General features: G+C 37.9%; 1 protein-coding gene across 5 annotated transcripts in view; it reads right to left on the reverse strand.

The window, feature by feature from the left end:
- The window catches only part of LOC101889182 (CD2 antigen cytoplasmic tail-binding protein 2 homolog), a 115,397-nt gene that overhangs the window by 49,583 nt on the left and 44,432 nt on the right, over positions 1–21,382 (reverse strand). The window contains exon 3 of one of the 5 annotated variants that reach the window (XM_059129933.1): positions 7,280–7,955. The exons of 3 other annotated variants lie outside the window; for them this stretch is intronic. In XM_059129933.1, the coding sequence (XP_058985916.1) occupies positions 7,323–7,955 (633 nt within the window). In that variant the 3' untranslated portion in view covers positions 7,280–7,322. Of the gene's footprint in view, positions 1–7,279; positions 7,956–8,251; positions 8,288–21,382 lie in introns of those variants that run through there. One more of the 5 variants, XM_059129966.1, reaches the window with a different exon arrangement.

The raw sequence follows: 21,382 nt of genomic DNA on the forward strand, positions 1-21,382 counted from the left end.
AATGCGTAGTGTATGCGGAAACTGATGGCTTCATTACCACGAGTGAGAGCATAAGATCTACCTCCTAATACATCAAGTTTCCCATGGCAGGTAATACGGGGTAGAATCGGTACTTCACCGATTTTGAATTGTAAATATCAATATGATTTTTCAAGTAACCTATTCTATCTAGGAAGCTCTGGGAGGTGATAAAGCAGACGGGCGGTCAGATAAGTGGGTTTTTGGACAATGAAGTATATCTGGTGTTAATGAAAATGACTTACAAAAATCTAAACCAAGGATTTGACGCTGATAAAAGGAAGAAACAATCAAAAGCTTTAATTTATGACTATCGCCACGAAATGTTACATCAACTTGCAAGAATCCTAATGTCATTTGAAGTAAGTCATCAGCTGTTTTGCTGTTACATAGTGTAATTTCAGGTTGCTACGTGTAATTTTGGGTGGCTAAATCTGAGCCAATACATGATATCTTTGCACCTGTGACTAACAACCCATATTCTGTAAAGGCGACGATTTTGACTTTGTCATATCTCCCATCAGACGGGTTACTAATAATAGAATATTGTACATACTTAAAAACAACTTTTATTTTCGGCACTGAAAATATTTGGTTTAGGTTTTCGATATATGCTTGATACCTAGTCACGATTACATTCGTTAATTCAAAAAGTCTGCGAATATCTCTATCGTATGAGTTCCGGTATAAGATCATCATGTGAACCTAACGAAATAGTGTATTCCAAATATTCTACTAATATTCTTCTAATATTAATGAACTTAATCAGTTTTTTCGCCTCATTCTCACAGAAGATGAGGTGTTAAACAATAAATTACGTTTTAATGTAATTTCTTGTTGCACATGTAGTCCGTGTGTAATTAGTGGCATGTGTAATTTATTATTTTACAGTTTTAACACTTCTTTACAATCCTCCCTTCCCAAATCCTACAGCAGAAAGAATATTTAGCTAATGATTTTTGGGAAAGACAAGAAGCGAACATAATTCTCATTTACTGGAGAATGTTCGACATTTAAAGTGCTTGTCTTTCTCTAAAGTCGTCACATCAATAGCCTGAATTCATGATATTGGTTGCGAACGTCAAATGTTGCAAAGCCGTCAGTTTCGATTTGAAAAACACTACTCTTTGGAATAGAGGGTAATATGAAGATAATAAGCCAATAGGGGACTACCCCAGATATAAGCAATTGAATATTAAGCATATTAAATAGTTGGAAAACAGAATTTAAGAAACACACAAGTATATTTGTATACCCTACACTATGATCGGGGTATTATGTCTTTGAGCATTTGTTTGTAACATATAGAAGGAAGTTAGACCCAGAGTTCTTTTTGATGATCTGCATAGAATCACATTCTGAGTCGATTTATGAATGTCCGTGCTTCCATCCGTCCGTCTGTGCATGTATTTGTGTAAACAATGTACAGGTCGCATTTACTGCCCGATCAAGATGAAACTTTGCACAAAACATTTTTTGTTCCCTTTTTTTGAAATTGGAGATAATTGGTCAAAATTTAGATATAGCTCCCATATATATCTTAGACCGATTTGCCCGAAATGTGTAATATTAGTCCAAATAGGATGGAATTTAGTATAACATGATAATATAATTTGATATAAAATTAATTTATGTTTATTTTTGGGATATAGAGCTTTTTTTTTTGTTAAAGAAGTAACTTTTTTCAAAAAAATGTTTGGTACATAAGTAATTTTTCCGCATATGTGTAATATTTTCACACCCGTGTGTAATGTACAGTTTAATTGGTGGCAACACTGATATATCCCTAACTTTACAAAATACTTACTCTCTCTCTCTCTCTAAATTGATTAGTCTGGTAAACCCAGATGTATGTGGAGATAAAAACTTATCGAGCTTTACTCTTGTCACTATTTTCTCCTTTAACTTCATTGTCTCATTATCTAGTAAAGCCTATCCTTCGGTGTTGTACCCGACCGATGTCGTGATTCTCATGGGGCCATAGTTTGGCAGGTCGCATCTTGCTCTAAACTGCCACTGATGCATCAAAAATGCAGTCACACTATCGTGATTTGGCTCCTTCTGACAGTCTATCTTGCTACCGGAGCTCGTTTTGGGATCTTCCCCATATGATGCTTTGGATAACAGAAAAACAGGTACTGCGTTGAAGGTTATTAATTTAACGAATGGGAATAAATTTCGCCACCTACCTAAATTGTCCTACGCCTCCTCAGTAAACTGTCCAATTCTGCAATGAGGGGGCACCCTGTTGCACTTCGCAGTGCTACATTCTTATCAGTATGTAATTTAACACATAATAAGCTGTTAACCCAATAAAATATAATTTTCCAAAATAATAATTCAAAAGAATAATTCTCATCCCAGCAACAATAAAGTTACAAAAGCTGCTAGTCCAATTCCAATGAAACAGCATTGTTGACATTCGTCTGTCCCAAATATTACCAACATTTAATTCCGATTAATTGTTTCAATAAACCCAAAAACCCATGCAACTCTTGGCGCTTGTAGACAAAATTAACTAGAATTTCTTTTTGGTAGCAACAACTAGTTTTTAGGCAACAGAGTGGCATGATTTCATGGAAAATCAATATGTTCAGTAATCAAATAAAATTAAGAATTGTATTCTGATTTAAAAATTGTAGAACTCATTCTTTTACCAGCAGCCAAACAATAAAGTCGGTTTCAAAAAAACATCGTAAAAATTTTTAACTGGCGCCCGAGCAAATTAAAATCGCCTAAAGTGTGCACAAGCCGCTTCACCTGCGAATAACTATTAAAAAGTGAAGATTTTAACCAAAACGAATAACTACGTTTATTAATCAAAATTATTCTTCTTGTCATACCCTCCACAATTCTATCCGTTTGTAACTCCTCGAAATACTCATGTCAGACCCAACAAAGTGTATATATTCTTGATCAGCGTAAAATTCTAAGTCGATATAGCGGTGTCCGTCTGTCTGTCTGTTGTAATCACGCTATCTTTCGAACGAATTGAGATAGAAGGCTAAAATTTTGCACACGTGTTTATTTTTCCAATAGGCAGGTTAAGTTCGTAATTGGGCCATGTAGGTCCACGTTTTCATATAGCCCTCATATAAAGGTACCTCCCGATATTCGGTATTTTGATGATTTTAGCGACATTATTCACCGGAATTGTTTCAACTTTGGTATTTGAAGTTCGAAATGAATACTACAGCTTATGAAAAAAATTACTGTGCATGTCCACGTCTTCGTATAGTCCCCATATAATGGTACCACTCGATATTCGGTATTTTGATGATTTTAGCGACATTATTCACCGGAATTGTTTCAAATTTGGTATTTGAAGTTCGAAATGTATACTCTATCTATGTCTATGCTGGTCCATGTCTTCGCACAGCTCCGATATAACGGTACCTCCCTATATACGAGAATGGCTTATGACAAACAATGCCCATGTAGGTCCACGTCGTATAGACCCCAATATAACGGCTATATTCGGTATTTTTAAAATTTTCTTTTCAATAGTTCTGAAATTACAAATCAAGATGTAAGCGACGGCTGCCATGCCAAGAGTTGCACGGGTTGACGAATCGGAATTGAATGTTGGGAATATTTGGGACAGACGAATGTCTACAATGCACTTTCATTGGAATTTTACTAGCAGATTTTGTAACTTTGTTGTTGTTGGGCTGAGAAATATTCTTTTTAATTATTTTTTTTTTTTTGGAAATTATATCTTTTTGGGTCAACAGCTTATTATGTGTTAAATTACATAGAATTTGATAATTTACTGAGGAAGCGTAGGACACATTACGTAGGTGGCGAAATTTATTCCCATACGTTATATTAATAACTTTCAAAGTAGTACCTGTTTTTGTGTTATCCAAAACGTCATATGGGGAAGATCCCAGAGCGAGCTTTATTATGGATAGGCTCAAAAGCCACTTCCGGTAGCATGATAGACTGCCAGAAGGAGCCGAATCACAATAGTTTGACTGCATGTTTGATGCATCAAAAGGCGTTAATGCAGTCAAGACCTGCCAAGCTGTGGCCCCATGAGAGTCACGACATCGGCCGGGTACAACGCTGGAGAGTCAGGGACTATCATGACAACCTGTACGAATACTTTTGGCATAAGATGGCCTTTTAGTGAAGGTGAAAGAGTAAGGTCTGCCACTCATCCATATCATCACAAAGAGATTGGACAAGACGACCTACAGCTTCAGCAATAAACCGGAAATTTCAAATGAGCGGAGCCGACCTAAATCTGTTTTTTGCAAACGATTCCTAGCAAAAACGTACCGAAATAAACATTTAATAAACAGTCATACCGATCTTTGTTATAGGGATTGTGATGATAAAAAGGTCATTATCCCCATTGCAATAAATGGGGGTGGCGGAAATATCTACATATCTCGATGGGTTGGGTCGATTTAGCTATGTGTGTCCGTCTGTCCATTTTTATTTGTAATCACGCTGCAGGTCACAATTATGACGCAAACCTCACGAAATTTTGTGTTGAGTCAGAGTTAGGGTCAAAATAAAAACCTTTAGGCTTGAAATGGACCAACAAGAGATTTTTCTGATTTTTGTAGTCTCTCTTTTGCGCGGGGTTAGAGTTTAGAACAGCGAAAAAGCGCACCTGTTGGGATCGACACAGCGCATCGGATGAAATGGATCATACCTTTTGTATGAAATATCAATTTTCAAACACAATATTTTACTTTTTTTAATTTTGTAAATTAACAATTGATATTTTTTGATTGTCTACTTTGGCATTTCGTTTTGTTTGTGTTGGTGTTAGATAAACCAAAATTTGCATATAGAAAAAAGCTCTGTTTGTTTACTAACGTACAAAAACTAAAAATTCTACTTGTCTGCCATTTGCCTTGCAATTGGAAGAAAAAAATTTTGCTGATCAGGCTATATGTCGAATGTTGTGACGTACTGCGCCAACGAAGTCCGCACCTAGTCTTCGGGGTCATCACCTTTCTCTTTGTAAGAGTACGGAACTACATCGCAACATCTTGCGCAACGTTTTGAAGCTCCACTTCCGATTGTACATCGTTTTTGACATTTAATTGCAACGGACTCGCAGCTCTATGAAAATTACAGCCTACAACGTTGTTATGGTTACAACGTATTGAGAAGGATCACAAGAAGGAGAGGTGGAAACTTAGAGTTCCTGTTACAACGTTATGTTCAATACACTTGAGCTTTTTGCTAATATTATTTGCAATATATTAAGTCTCTGTTGGTTTATACCACCTGGTACTTTAACGCCCACCATGAGTTGCAACATACCGAAGTAGGAAATGACCAGAGGGGATTAGCGATTGCACAATAGATTCACTGCTCCACATCCTGAGCGCATAACTAGAATGCATCACCCAAATAAGAAGACTTTACCAAAGCTCACTGAGAGTTCACCCTCCTTCGCTTCGGCGAATAGTCCAAACCTTCTGATGTAGGATTTTCCGAGATATCATCAAAACTGTAGCCGCTTTCTATATATCTTCTGGTTGAATACCTGAAGCAAGACCGAATTTCCCAGCAGATGCAGCGACGTAATCAAATGAGCGTGCTGATATCCGCCGTTGCAATCCTACTGATCAAAGAATCAATGAATTGAGAGTGAAGGTCAACTGGTTGGTACAGGAGGATAAGAGGAAAAAGTGTCTAGACAAGTGTTGTAACATGGAACCGATATGAGTAAGCTGTGTGTTATGGTAAAATCACTCTCAAAACCTAAGATTATATTAAAAGTTTGTCGAGAACCCCAAGGGCGATAGGTCGATGCGAAAGTGCTACGCCGTATTAGATCTCTTCCTGCGTAGGAGGCACAACCACAGTTAATAATGGGTGATGTTGCAAATGTAATCCGAAACGCTAAGTCTTCCAAAGCGTTGGGTCCCAACGGAATATAATACGCAATGTTGAAACAATTGGATACACTGAGAGTTGAGTGCCTTATAAAAGTTCTCAAACTGTCGCTACCCACCCACATCGTTCAAGAAGACTGAAATATGCCATTAAAGGCGAAGAATACAGCCCAATTTCGCTTTTGTCGCCAGCAGCGAAGACCCGTGAGGTTTTACTCTTCCCCAGCATCAGAGGAAGCTATCCAGTTGCCAACATAGCACCAAATAGTATTGCACGCCATATCCACACATATCAGTCGAAGATTAAACCAGAACAAGTCGTATTATATAAGAGTTTTGGTAGCCCTTTCCAATCAAAGACATTTGATACAGCTAACCATCCCACACTGTTTGAGGATGTAAACTCTGTGTAAAACTTGGATAATCCACTACATCTGTGGACGCAAGTCTTAAGTGGAATTCCGGAACAATAAGTCCAAACTTTGTAGAGTGAAACATGGAATACCCCAATGTGGGATAATATCACTGAAACTGTTTACCTCGCCCTCCAGACGGGATAGATCTTGGCGTCGGACCCCTGGTGTTGATGACATATGTGTAAGGCCGACTAACTATCTTGTAGAGATTGCCACCTAATTCCACAAAGGTCGAGGGAGATATAATTCCGACCACGATCTACCGCAATATCCAAGGAATCACGTTCGACAGCATGGTGAAGTCGTCCGCGACAAAATGAAAACTAGGAAAAAGACCTCAAGCCGTTTGGGGTGCGGACAAGGAGACCTTTTTGACCTCTTATAACGCGATAGGTCGGTCTCAGCTCAACCATGCGGCCTCGGGGTCTGCGAATGCAAGTGCTACGCAGTGGAAGAACTTACGGACCTACCAGAATATTACCCTGAGGATTGCTACAGGGTGCCTCCTCATGACGAGGCGAAGATCATTCCTGTTCGCCAACATATGCTTTTGTCGTAGTCCTCATTATCCTCCTAGACGTGTCAGGAAACTCCTAGAGGGGGAGGTCCAATTCTATTATGAAGATGCTTTAGTTCAAGAAGCACATCAGCCATTTGCTATTAACAATATCGTCTTCGGACTACTGAGTAAATGAATTAGAATCATTGGCTTATGCTATTTTCAAAAATAGCTTACGGTATTTAAATTGATTTGTACAGCAAAAATACACCTTATTTGGGTTCATCAAGGACCAACTCATCGTAAAAAAAGTGTAATGTTCTACAATCTCAATGTAATGGTCTACCTTTTATTACAAGATTTTTGACAAACCAAAAGGAGGGTTAATATTTTGTAGAGTTGGGGATATATACCCAACTAACAAGGAGTATGACCCAATGTTTTAATTTGCTACAAATTTTCATTAATCAAATTTATAGCCCTTGTTTTTTCAAATTATACGTCGGCTTTTTATTAGTTCTGAAATTACAAATACAAATCAAAATGTATGCGGCGGCTGTTATAAAACTTTTCTTCTCCTACTTTCCTTACGTAGACGCCATTACGGCCAAATTCTCCTTTAGACGATAACTCGTACATTTTGGTAGTATTATAAGGACCTTCGCAATTGACATCTGTCTGGAGACATTTAAACTCCCAAAGAACATCAGCACCTTGAACTGTTTTGGCATATTTGGAAATATTTAGTTTTGAATTGTGTTCTTTCGAATCAAAATCATCGGAGTACATGTCTAATGACAAATTGCTGACTTCGGTTTTTGATGATCCAGGAGTGGAACCAATAACTGATTCTATAGATTCATACGACATGTCATAAACGTCCATGTTGCCCGTTTCAGTAAGTATGTGGTTTATTAACCCCGTTAATTTCAAAATTGTATCTCCATTGACGTCCGGCATGCTTTTTTTGTGTTTTAATCTCTCGGCAGTACCCATTTTTTTCCTATTTTTATCAAGACGGCGAAGTGTTTGTGATACTGTCTCGCTCTTTTCCATACATTGAAGAATTTGGATATATATGTTGCACATATTTGATTCTTTAGTTGCCGGGATAACATCGTCTTTCTCGTCACACTTTTTAACACCATTTTCATCTATCTGAAAAAAGATGTCCATTGTTATATAAGTGTATGATTTATAGTGTTTGTGTTTAGGCATGCATTCTATTATTATGTATACTGTTTACGGAGCAAAATGATATGGAGAAAAATAAAAACACAATCAATTAATATTTCTTCCCCACAGGGTAGTGGACTGTATATTTTTTATAGGGTGGTTGTTCGTAGAACAACATTTCCTTCGTAGAGTCGGTAGAACACTGTAAAGGCGGCTATTACAAACGTCACTCCTCAGGAAATGTCATTACCTTTGACATTATGTCGTATTAAGATGTAGTAGACAAAGTCGTATTAAGATGTAGTAGACATTACCTAAGGAGGAGAAAAATCACCCGTGTTACAAATATGTAATAAAAACGTTTTTTATGAAAATTAAGTTTGAAATTAAACATTCCGCCGACCTTTGCGGCATTTCCCGTGTTGCAATGTTTACGTTAAATATAGTTATTTTCATGTGAGCTCGTGTAGCACGATCGTGCCATGCCTCGAGGAGGATCTGATGGTATCATGAAAATAATTGACAAAATAAAAAAAAGTTTGTTTTCAATTTTTCATGCGAGCTCATAGAGCACGATCGTGCAATGCCCGAAAAGGAGCCGATCGTATCATCGTGCAATGCCTCGTCAAGGTTCTGATCCGTAGGGAATGATGCGAGCAAAGTAACTCAAAGTCCCCAGTAATTTATCCCAATCTAAGGATAATCCCTAAAAAAAAAGGTTGTAGAGAGGAGTTAGGCATTGGACCAGCAATGTTCCGGCCGAAGGTGGTGTTCTGTGCTTTCAATGAGCCTAGTACGTTGGTACGTGTACCCTGTAGCAGGATCTTTGGATAAAGATCTGCTCCTAGAAGTTGGCCAACAGGACGAGAAGAAAAGGGATCAGGGTAACCAAATGAAAATTTGGCAATTGTGGAATGGAGTCACGATTCATGGAAAATGATGGCAGATTTTCTGCAGTTGTCGACAAAACCAGATCATTGGTTTCCATTGTCTGCGTAGCGTCCAATAGAGAACGGCTACGAATAGGACATTGCTTACGGGAAATTTGTGAAACGGATCCACTAACCCCCGAGATTGAAGCTTAAACGTTATTCGCACCAATACCCAATCTTCTCTGCATACGTTCAGAGACAAATGACGCTTCTGAAGCAGGATCTATCAAGGCTCTAGATGGGTACGTAGTACCTTTGTGCACAATATGGACCATAGCTGTGCCTAACAATACTTTTCTGCTCTGGGTGGTATGAAATACTTGTCGGTTTAAAGACCCTAATGTGATACTCGTAGAAGTATAATAGCGTGTAATGCCGTTCGTTGCATATAGTGCAATTATGAATGCTTTTGCATTTGGAAGCTTCGTGTCCATGAGACAAACAATTAAGACAACAGAAATGTTTTTTTCAGGAACTGAAAGTCTAAGAAATTTATGACAAACTCTTAGAAGATGATTTTGTCGTTACCCGAGGATGTACTAAGTAACCTTGAGAAATGAGGGGCACTTCGGGCCGTGACGGAATTTGATGAATTTGTTGCACCATTCGTAGAATGGGAACGTTTATCTTTGTTTAGAGGTTCGACGTAATCGATGCCCCTAATGTAACGTAAGCAGGTCAGAGTTTGGGTCCTTTCTGTTAGAAAGGGATCCAAATCTTTCTACGAAGACAAAGTAGATTTGTTGTTTATGAATTGTTCTCAAAGCACAACGCAGTTCTTAGGTAACCTCTGAAGACACAGGAAAACTAGAAAAGGATCCTAATCATTTGTCGACACATCATAATTAGCCTCTTTGTAGTTTCTTTAACCCTGCACTAGTTTCTTTGTCCAAAACTGGAAGGTCAAAGAGGAGCTTAAGTTCGTGGTTCACCAAAATTCGAGGATTGTCATAAGTAGATAATAGTGCACTCCATACTAGATTAAAGTTTTTGTATGCCGCTGTTGTATAAATTATATATATATATATATATATATATATATATATATATATATATATATATATATATATATATATATATATATATATATATATATATATATATATATATATATATATATATATATATATAAATTACAGAAAATAAGTCCCTGAACGTAGGCCAGGAAAGAAAATCGCCATTGAACACTTCGATGTCACAGGGTGGCAAAATTTAACCTGTGACCGGAGTTTTCATTTCCACAGGATGTGAAAGACGAATTTTTTGAAATTTCGGGTCGATGCGAAACATTTAAAACTGTCGCGGTATCCTCGGATCGAGGTATTGAAGTGTTACTCACATGAGATTTTGGTGTAATTGAGTGTGTTTTTGTTGGAAACAAAAATCAATTTGACTCTGTTTTGTTGTTGTGATAAATGCCGACATAATAGGAGACGGACGGACATAAAAACTTGTTGAAAACGACCGTTGTTGTTGTTGTCGTTGTATCGTCGGCGAGGCAAAGAGTCGAATCGTAGAATCCAATGTTTTTGTTGCGAAACTGTCGTTTTTTGTTGTTTATTCTCGTGAAGGAAGGAGACAGATTGTAAAATCTGGTTCGATCGGATCAATGTTTATTTTTCCCCACAGAGTAGTGGACTGTATATTTTTATAGGGTTCGTAGAACAATATTACCTTTGTAGAAGAGTTTTTAGCAGTAGGACGTCATCTTATGCTTGTTATTACTCGTATAGTCAGTAGAACACAGTAAAGGCGGCAATTACAAACGTCACTCCTTAGGAAATGTCATTACCTTTGATATTATATACAAAGTACAAAGTCGTATTAAGAGGTAGTAGACATTACCTAAGGAGGAGAAAAATCAATCATCAGGAGGAGTTTGAAATTAAACATTTCGTCTGCCGCCAAATGTTTAACTCAGGGGAGTGGGGAGCATGGCGACAGCGACAACAACTATAACTCCCCAGGGTTATTATTATGTTTATTATGTGGTGTAATGGTGAGAGATGTGTGTGATTCGCGCGTGTGGTGTGTAAAAGAAAGAAAATATAGAAGAAATAAAATACAAGAAATAATTAGTATATTCTAAATTAAACTCATGCTTTTATTGGTAATTCTTAATTTTCAAACGACAAAACCACCTTTATGTAAATTGGGTGGGGACAGAGGCCGTGTGTTGATGCTTTCACTTCTACAAGACAAGTGAACGCAATGATTCTGAGTGACATCAGCGGGTGCCATGTCTATCTACTACCACATATACCAATACAGACAAGTGAACGCAGAGGTTCTATGTGATCGCAGAGGATCCCTTTCTCTTTTTATTACAACAGCAATTACTTATAATGAGAGCAAACCGACAACAACCAATGCCTAGCGGCGATCCGCTCACTACAGTCTCCGCCAAGAGAGTTGTAGAGGAGATGCCAGTGTGCCAAACAGCATCTGTGATTGACGGGAATTGGGAAGTTGTGGTGGAACGTATCGAACTTATACATTTCGGCCGCCTTGCTTGTATAATAATTAATATAAATTTATTAAAGTTGGGAAAGAACGTAAATTCAGATTCCCACGTGAGCGATAGCGCGTTGTAGATTTTTAAATTAACGATAGATTTTTTTACTATTTCAGGGTTTAGAGCTTATTTCAAAAATTTAGATTTAAAAGGATCCGATTGGTAGATTTCAATGTTAGGTGCAAGATTAGAAGAATCCAAAACAATTTTTGGAGGTTCAGCTTCTAGAATTTTAGGATGCAAGTCAGCGCCAAGTAGCAAATCTATTGGGCCATTATCGAATGAATCCGCTAAATCAAGATCAGGAATTCGAGTCTTCAAATCTGTCATGGGTGAAAGGGAAAACAATTTCCCGGTGACATTAGGATTGACTAAAACTCTAGTTTCGAAAATTCTAGACGAATTTCTTGGAGAAGACAACTAAAGGGTACAAATTTCTCTTGAAGCAGCAGTTTTAGAGCTAGTAACCTTGTAGTAACCTAGCGAGTAAAATTACCAAGTTTTTTTTTTTTTTTTTGATTTTTTTAATAACAATTGATGCCTTAGAAGAAGGATCTACAATTGCTCGAGCAGAGTACGATTTGCCGTTATGAACTATGTTGACGAGAGCAGTTCCCAAGAGCACATTTTCTTGAATGTTGTTGGGAGACTGGCTGTTATAATCATTTTCAGCAGAGTTTAGAAGGATTAGGGCCTCGACTTTTGACCTTCGTAAAAGTAGGAGGGGACTTTGAACCTCGGCATTTGACTTTCGTAAAGACCGGAGCTAATTGCTTAGATTTCGAACCGAGTGTTTGAGAAGATCTACCGGATGGTGATGATCTACTATATTTTTCATTAGTGGTACCAGATGTGTTTTTAAGAATGATGATGCAACAACTTTATATTGTGGCCGGTGAAGAAGGCTGTGATGCCTTTGTTTGTATAAATTGCAAGAATTTGTACTACGGTTCTTTTTTACTCGATTGTTATTCTTCTTAACAATTGAGAATTTGTCGTCAAACGAAAGTTTAATAAACTCGGGACAGAGATGCAGCACATGTCTCTGGCTAGGACAAATGGGACAATAAGTGTTTGGCCGAGGAGAAGGATCAACACATTTTGGCTCAGGCACCAACGACTTACTGATGGAACTAGAAGTACGAACATGCTTGGATTGCAACGAGGAGTGATGGCCAACGAGGAGCGATGAGGTGAAACACTCTTTGACGATAACGATTTCTTTGCAGGTCTGTGTGGAATAACAATCTTTGGCAACAATGATTTAGTAGATTGAATAGGAGAAGTGGCTTTTTTGGGCCAGTAGTTTTCTGTGAACTCATTTTTCTGTATGCTCTGAATACACTGCAAAGTTTGTATTCTGTCTGTAAGGAATGTATCTAAGTCTGACAACAACAAAGACTTAATTTTGACACTTTGCTCCCACACGGTTAAAGTTAATTTTGGCAGCTGCTGCAAAGAAATGATTGAATCCCACGTCATAGACAGTCATTGCAGCAAGACAAATTTATGCATCGTTGGATAGTTTTTAATCCCGAATCCGAAGTCTCAAAGTTTAAAAGAGGAATATCGAACAGGCTTTCTTCGTGACTATTCACCACAATGCGCTTATTATCATACGCATCCGACAAAGCTTTCCACGCTAAGGGGAAACTACAATTTGTGAGTGGAAATCTGCAAACAATTTTGCGAGCCTCACCGGCAGTCTTCTGTCTAAGATGGCAGAGACGCTCTATGTCCGAGACGAGACAATGACAATTGAAGTTGGGATTAGAGCTACTATTCTTGGAGGAAGATTCTAAGGGCACATGAAGTGGCGGATTGGAAGAATGTGCCGAAATCGATACGACGAGGTTGGTTAAAACCCAGGCAGATGGAAGAAATACATTAGAATTATGCAACAGTACCTTGGGTGGAATTTGGCTACTGGGTTGTTGAAGAGTTAAATGAATAGTAGCATATTGCCTTTCAGAAGCAGGGGTGGGGGACTGAGGGGCAGATGAACAGTTTTCACTGAGTGGAGCTTTAAGGCGATTAAGATGCCTGTTTATGGTGGATAAACACCGAAGATTAGTAATACAAGCTGCACTATATTTTCCCTCAATAACATAAAAACTACCGGACTGTATAGTCTCGGTAGTCTTGAGATATATTTTGCACTCCTCATATGTGCACTAGACTTTGTCCCACAATTCCCCAATCTCCGTATTCCGAATCTCAAGACTATACACAGTGAACTGTGATTCGTCGAGCTGTTCGAAATAAGCTACACTCTTCAGAACAATGTCAGCGGCTCTAACAAAATGTGTAAGCGAAAATGTAAGAAAAACTTGACCTACTACGTTAATTTAAAGAAAAGTAGGCTGAAGTTATGAATAAAATTGCTATTGTTATCAAATATTTAAGAAAATAAACGATTTGGTAATGCCAATTGTAGGGTATTTTTCCAAAAATTTTATCAAATTTCCAAAATGTTAACGACAAAACCACCTTTATGTAAATTGGGTGGGGACAGAGGCCGTGTGTTGATGCTTTCACTTCTACAAGACAAGTGAACGCAATGATTCTGAGTGACATCAGCGGGTGCCATGTCTATCTACTACCACATATACCAATACAGACAAGTGAACGCAGTGGTTCTATGTGATCGCAGAGGATCCCTTTCTCTTTTTATTACAACAGCAATTACTTATAATGAGAGCAAACCGACAACAACCAATGCCTAGCGGCGATCCGCTCACTACAGTCTCCGCCAAGAGAGTTGTAGAGGAGATGCCAGTGTGCCAAACAGCATCTGTGATTGACGGGAATTGGGAAGTTGTGGTGGAACGTATCGAACTTATACATTTCGGCCGCCTTGCTAGTATAATAATTAATATAAATTTATTAAAGTTGGGAAAGAACGTAAATTCAGATTCCCACGTGAGCGATAGCGCGTTGTAGATTTTCAAATTACCGATAGATTTTTTTACTATTTCAGGGTTTAGAGCTTATTTCAAAAATTTAGATTTAAAAGGATCCGATTGGTAGATTTCAATGTTAGGTGCAAGATTAGAAGAATCCAAAACAATTTTTGGAGGTTCAGCTTCTAGAATTTTAGGATGCAAGTCAGCGCCAAGTAGCAAATCTATTGGGCCATTATCGAATGAATCCGCTAAATCAAGATCAGGAATTCGAGTCTTCAAATCTGTCATGGGTGAAAGGGAAAACAATTTCCCGGTGACATTAGGATTGACTAAAACTCTAGTTTCGAAAATTCTAGACGAATTTCTTGGAGAAGACAACTAAAGGGTACAAATTTCTCTTGAAGCAGCAGTTTTAGAGCTAGTAACCTTGTAGTAACCTAGCGAGTAAAATTACCAAGTTTTTTTTTTTTTTTTTTGATTTTTTTTACTAACAATTGATGCCTTAGAAGAAGGATCTACAATTGCTCGAGCAGAGTACGATTTGCCGTTATGAACTATGTTGACGAGAGCAGTTCCCAAGAGCACATTTTCTTGAATGTTGTTGGGAGACTGGCTGTTATAATCATTTTCAGCAGAGTTTAGAAGGATTAGGGCCTCGACTTTTGACCTTCGTAAAAGTAGGAGGGGACTTTGAACCTCGGCATTTGACTTTCGTAAAGACCGGAGGTAATTGCTTAGATTTCGAACCGAGTGTTTGAGAAGATCTACCGGATGGTGATGATCTACTATATTTTTCATTAGTGGTACCAGATGTGTTTTTAAGAATGATGATGCAACAACTTTATATTGTGGCCGGTGAAGAAGACTGTGATGCCTTTGTTTGTATAAATTGCAAGAATTTGTACTACGGTTCTTTTTTACTCGATTGTTATTCTTCTTAACAATCGAGAATTTGTCGTCAAACGAAAGTTTAATAAACTCGGGACAGAGATGCAGCACATGTCTCTGGCTAGGACAAATGGGACAATAAGTGTTTGGCCGAGGAGAAGGATCAACACATTTTGGCTCAGGCACCAACGACTTACTGATGGAACTAGAAGTACGAACATGCTTGGATTGCAACGAGGAGTGATGGCCAACGAGGAGCGATGAGGTGAAACACTCTTTGACGATAACGATTTCTTTGCAGGTCTGTGTGGAATAACAATCTTTGGCAACAATGATTTTGTAGATTGAATAGGAGAAGTGGCTTTTTTGGGCCAGTAGTTTTCTGTGAACTCATTTTTCTGTATGCTCTGAATACACTGCAAAGTTTGTATTCTGTCTGTAAGGAATGCATCTAAGTCTGACAACAACAAAGACTTAATTTTGACACTTTGCTCCCACACGGTTAAAGTTAATTTTTGCAGCTGCTGCAAAGAAATGATTGAATCCCACGTCATAGACAGTCATTGCAGCAAGACAAATTTATGCATCGTTGGATAGTTTTTAATCCCGAATCCGAAGTCTCAAAGTTTAAAAGAGGAATATCGAACAGGCTTTCTTCGTGACTATTCACCACAATGCGCTTATTATCATACGCATCTGACAAAGCTTTCCACGCTAAGGGGAAACTACAATTTGTGAGTGGAAATCTGCAAACAATTTCGCGAGCCTCACCGGCAGTCTTCTGTCTAAGATGGCAGAGACGCTCTATGTCCGAAATACGTGCATTATTTATGTGGACGGTGGTAAAAAGATCACGAAAAGTGGACTAATATATTAAATCACCGGCAAAGACTTCGATTTCAATATGTGGCACGACGAGACAATGACAATTGAAGTTGGGATTAGAGCTACTATTCTTGGAGGAAGATTCTAAGGGCACATGAAGTGGCGGATTGGAAGAATGTGCCGAAATCGATACGACGAGGTTGGTTAAAACCCAGGCAGATGGAAGAAATACATTAGAATTATGCAACAGTACCTTGGGTGGAATTTGGCTACTGGGTTGTTGAAGAGTTAAATGAATAGTAGCATATTGCCTTTCAGAAGCAGGGGTGGGGGACTGAGGGGCAGATGAACAGTTTTCACTGAGTGGAGCTTTAAGGCGATTAAGATGCCTGTTTATGGTGGATAAACACCGAAGATTAGTAATACAAGCTGCAATATATTTTCCCTCAATAACATAAAAACTACCAGACTGTATAGTCTCGGTAGTCTTGAGATATATTTTGTACTCCTCATATGTGCACTAGACTTTGTCCCACAATTCCCCAATCTCCGTATTCCGAATCTCAAGACTATACACAGTGAACTGTGATTCGTCGAGCTGTTCGAAATAAGCTACACTCTTCAGAACAATGTCAGCGGCTCTAACAAAATGTGTAAGCGAAAATGTAAGAAAAACTTGACCTACTACGTTAATTTAAAGAAAAGTAGGCTGAAGTTATGAATAAAATTGCTATTGTTATCAAATATTTAAGAAAATAAACGATTTGGTAATGCCAATTGTAGGGTATTTTTCCAAAAATTTTATCAAATTTCCAAAATGTTAACGACAAAACCACCTTTATGTAAATTGGGTGGGGACAGAGGCCGTGTGTTGATGCTTTCACTTCTACAAGACAAGTGAACGCAATGATTCTGAGTGACATCAGCGGGTGCCATGTCTATCTACGGCGATCCGCTCACTACAGTCTCCGCCAAGAGAGTTGTAGAGGAGATGCCAGTGTGCCAAACAGCATCTGTGATTGACGGGAATTGGGAAGTTGTGGTGGAACGTATCGAACTTATACATTTCGGCCGCCTTGCTAGTATAATAATTAATATAAATTTATTAAAGTTGGGAAAGAACGTAAATTCAGATTCCCACGTGAGCGATAGCGCGTTGTAGTTTTTCAAATTACCGATAGATTTTTTTACTATTTCAGTGTTTAGAGCTTATTTCAAAAATTTAGATTTAAAAGGATCCGATTGGTAGATTTCAATGTTAGGTGCAAGATTAGAAAAAGACTTTTGGGGCAGCAAAGAATCCAAAACAATTTTTGGAGGTTCAGCTTCTAGGTGAGTTTAGGTGACATTAGGATTGACTAAAACTCTAGTTTCGAAAATTCTAGACGAATTTCTTGGAGAAGACAACTAAAGGGTACAAATTTCTCTTGAAGCAGCAGTTTTAGAGCTAGTAACCTTGTAGTAACCTAGCGAGTAAAATTACCAAGTTTTTTTTTTTTTTTTTGATTTTTTTACTAACAATTGATGCCTTAGAAGAAGGATCTACAATTGCTCGAGCAGAGTACGATTTGCCGTTATGAACTATGTTGACGAGAGCAGTTCCCAAGAGCACATTTTCTTGAATGTTGTTGGGAGACTGGCTGTTATAATCATTTTCAGCAGAGTTTAGAAGGATTAGGGCCTCGACGTTTTAGAAGGATTAGGGCCTCGACTTTTGACCTTCGTAAAAGTAGGAGGGGACTTTGAACCTCGGCATTTGACTTTCGTAAAGACCGGAGGTAATTGCTTAGATTTCGAACCGAGTGTTTGAGAAGATCTACCGGATGGTGATGATCTACTATATTTTTCATTAGTGGTACCAGATGTGTTTTTAAGAATGATGATGCAACAACTTTATATTGTGGCCGATGAAGAAGGCTGTGATGCCTTTGTTTGTATAAATTGCAAGAATTTGTACTACGGTTCTTTTTTACTCGATTGTTATTCTTCTTAACAATCGAGAATTTGTCGTCAAACGAAAGTTTAATAAACTCGGGACAGAGATGCAGCACATGTCTCTGGCTAGGACAAATGGGACAATAAGTGTTTGACCGAGGAGAAGGATCAACACATTTTGGCTCAGGTACCAACGACTTACTGGAACTAGAAGTACGAACATGCTTGGATTGCAACGAGGAGTGATGGCGAACGAGGAGCGATGAGGTGAAACACTCTTTGACGATAACGATTTCTTTGCAGGTCTGTGTGGAATAACAATCTTTGGCAACAATGATTTAGTAGATTGAATAGGAGAAGTGGCTTTTTTGGGCCAGTAGTTTTCTGTGAACTCATTTTTCTGTATGCTCTGAATACACTGCAAAGTTTGTATTCTGTCTGTAAGGAATGCATCTAAGTCTGACAACAACAAAGACTTAATTTTGACACTTTGCTCCCACACGGTTAAAGTTAATTTTGGCAGCTGCTGCAAAGAAATGATTGAATCCCACGTCATAGACAGTCATTGCAGCAAGACAAATTTATGCATCGTTGGATAGTTTTTAATCCCGAATCCGAAGTCTCAAAGTTTAAAAGAGGAATATCGAACAGGCTTTCTTCGTGACTATTCACCACAATGCGCTTATTATCATACGCATCTGACAAAGCTTTCCACGCTAAGGGGAAACTACAATTTGTGAGTGGAAATCTGCAAACAATTTCGCGAGCATCACCGGCAGTCTTCTGTCTAAGATGGCAGAGACGCTCTATGTCCGAAATACGTGCATTATTTATGTGGACGGTGGTAAAAAGATCACGAAAAGTGGACTAATATATTAAATCACCGGCAAAGACTTCGATTTCAATATGTGGCACGACGAGACAATGACAATTGAAGTTGGGATTAGAGCTACTATTCTTGGAGGAAGATTCTAAGGGCACATGAAGTGGCGGATTGGAAGAATGTGCCGAAATCGATACGACGAGGTTGGTTAAAACCCAGGCAGATGGAAGAAATACATTAGAATTATGCAACAGTACCTTGGGTGGAATTTGGCTACTGGGTTGTTGAAGAGTTAAATGAATAGTAGCATATTGCCTTTCAGAAGCAGGGGTGGGGGACTGAGGGGCAGATGAACAGTTTTCACTGAGTGGAGCTTTAAGGCGATTAAGATGCCTGTTTATGGTGGATAAACACTGAAGATTAGTAATACAAGCTGCACTATATTTTCCCTCAATAACAAAAAAACTACCAGACTGTATAGTCTCGGTAGTCTTGAGATATATTTTGCACTCCTCATATGTGCACTAGACTTTGTCCCACAATTCCCCAATCTCCGTATTCCGAATCTCAAGACTATACACAGTGAACTGTGATTCGTCGAGCTGTTCGAAATAAGCTACACTCTTCAGAACAATGTCAGCGGCTCTAACAAAATGTGTAAGCGAAAATGTAAGAAAAACTTGACCTACTACGTTAATTTAAAGAAAAGTAGGCTGAAGTTATGAATAAAATTGCTATTGTTATCAAATATTTAAGAAAATAAACGATTTGGTAATGCCAATTGTAGGGTATTTTTCCAAAAATTTTATCAAATTTCCAAAATGTTAAGGCCAGTACAATATACACATTTACAAAAATCCTTCAAAATGTTGGTTGGTGTTGGTAAATGTTTTGCCATTGAAGCCGAAAGTAGGGTGTATTTTTTCAAAAATACCGAAATCCTGCTGAGAGTCACAAACAATCACAAAAACTGCGAAAATCGAATCATTTCAACTAATATATATATATTTCTAGAATATGTGCAAAGAATCTGAATGTAGGGTGAATTTGTCCAAAACCCCTACCTAGAGTTTTAATTCTTGAAGCCAAAATTAATAATTTGGAAGGCTTGCCAAAAAAAGAAAATTTTTCACCATTATGTGTTGCTAAATATTTCTGCAAACAGTGCTGAATCGAAAAATAATTTCTTAAATCAATTACAAAAATACACAATTTGTGCTGCTATACCCCACTGTGCCGAAACAACAACGAATATCGTACAAAGAGGAATAAAACACAAGCGACGTCGGCAGAGAAATGACTATGCGTAAACAGCTACGCACCCACACAAATTACGACGCCACAAACGATCCAACAATGAGAGTTGGAGATCAAAACACTTTGTTGTTATTTTTACTAAATATCAAACCGACGCTAAAAAGGGCGCGTGGAATGATGGGATATAGTTGTTGTAATTGTTGACAATTAAATTCTCAAGTGAAAATTGATATACGTTAAGAAAACGAAGGAGAATTGCAATAGATGAATTATTGTTGGAGAGGACAATAAACAACCAACCGACAGAGATGTGTGGTAACGACTTTACTTCTTTGCCCAGTCTCTCTTGGCGATTCCACCACCTTTATCTGGCGGCTTCATTGTCCATGCTGCCGAATTAATGGTCCATCGTTGCAGACTGTCATCATCCCTGTAGGAAAGGTTCGGCAATGGCTTTATGGTAATCTTCGGCTTGTCGTCTTCGGTTTTCACGGCCATTGCTGATTTGCTGATTGATTTCTCTTTTATAATACCCTTTCATAACCAAAAAAATTTCTCGGCTTTTCCCACTTCTTCGATGTAGTCTTTTCCATATTCGGAGGATTTGTCGGCGGGAAACACTTTATAATATTTTCTTCTAAGCAGGGAATCTCTTTTAGATTAACCGCATAATGCCCCTCTCTTACATTTGCCAGTTGTGTAGACAGGCCATCTCTCTCAGCTTCGACGGCTTTCCTATTGTTCCGTGTATTAATTTTTATTTTAGCTGGGTTGTTGCAATAGGAACATCTGCTTAATTTCGTCCATCATCGATTTCAATTGCTCTTGCTGCTGTATCATCTTCTGGAACGCCCGAATCTGTTGTTCCATTATTATCATATAATACTCGGATATATTCAATGCCCCAGGATTTTCGAGGTCAATATCTCCTGACGCTGTTGTATTGCCTGCTTTCCTTCTTGGAGCTTTTGATTTTGAGACTTCTTTTAAATTTTTTTGCTTTTGCTTTTTTATATGTCTTTGCTTGTTTGTTTTATTTTCCTCTTATATATATATATATATATATATATATATATATATATATATATATATATATATATATATATATACATATATATATATATATATATATATAAGAGGAAAATAAAAAATAAAATATAAAATAAAATATATATATATATATATATATATATATATATAAGAGGAAAATAAAAAAACAAGCAAAGAAATATAAAAAAGCGAAAGCAAAAAAAATGAAAAGAAGTCTCAAAATCAAAAGCTCCAAGAAGGAAAGCAGACAATACAACAGCGTCAGGAGATATTGACCT

The sequence above is a fragment of the Musca domestica genome, unplaced genomic scaffold (assembly GCF_030504385.1).
Source record: "Musca domestica strain aabys unplaced genomic scaffold, Musca_domestica.polishedcontigs.V.1.1 11, whole genome shotgun sequence".
Lineage (NCBI taxonomy): Eukaryota > Metazoa > Arthropoda > Insecta > Diptera > Muscidae > Musca > Musca domestica.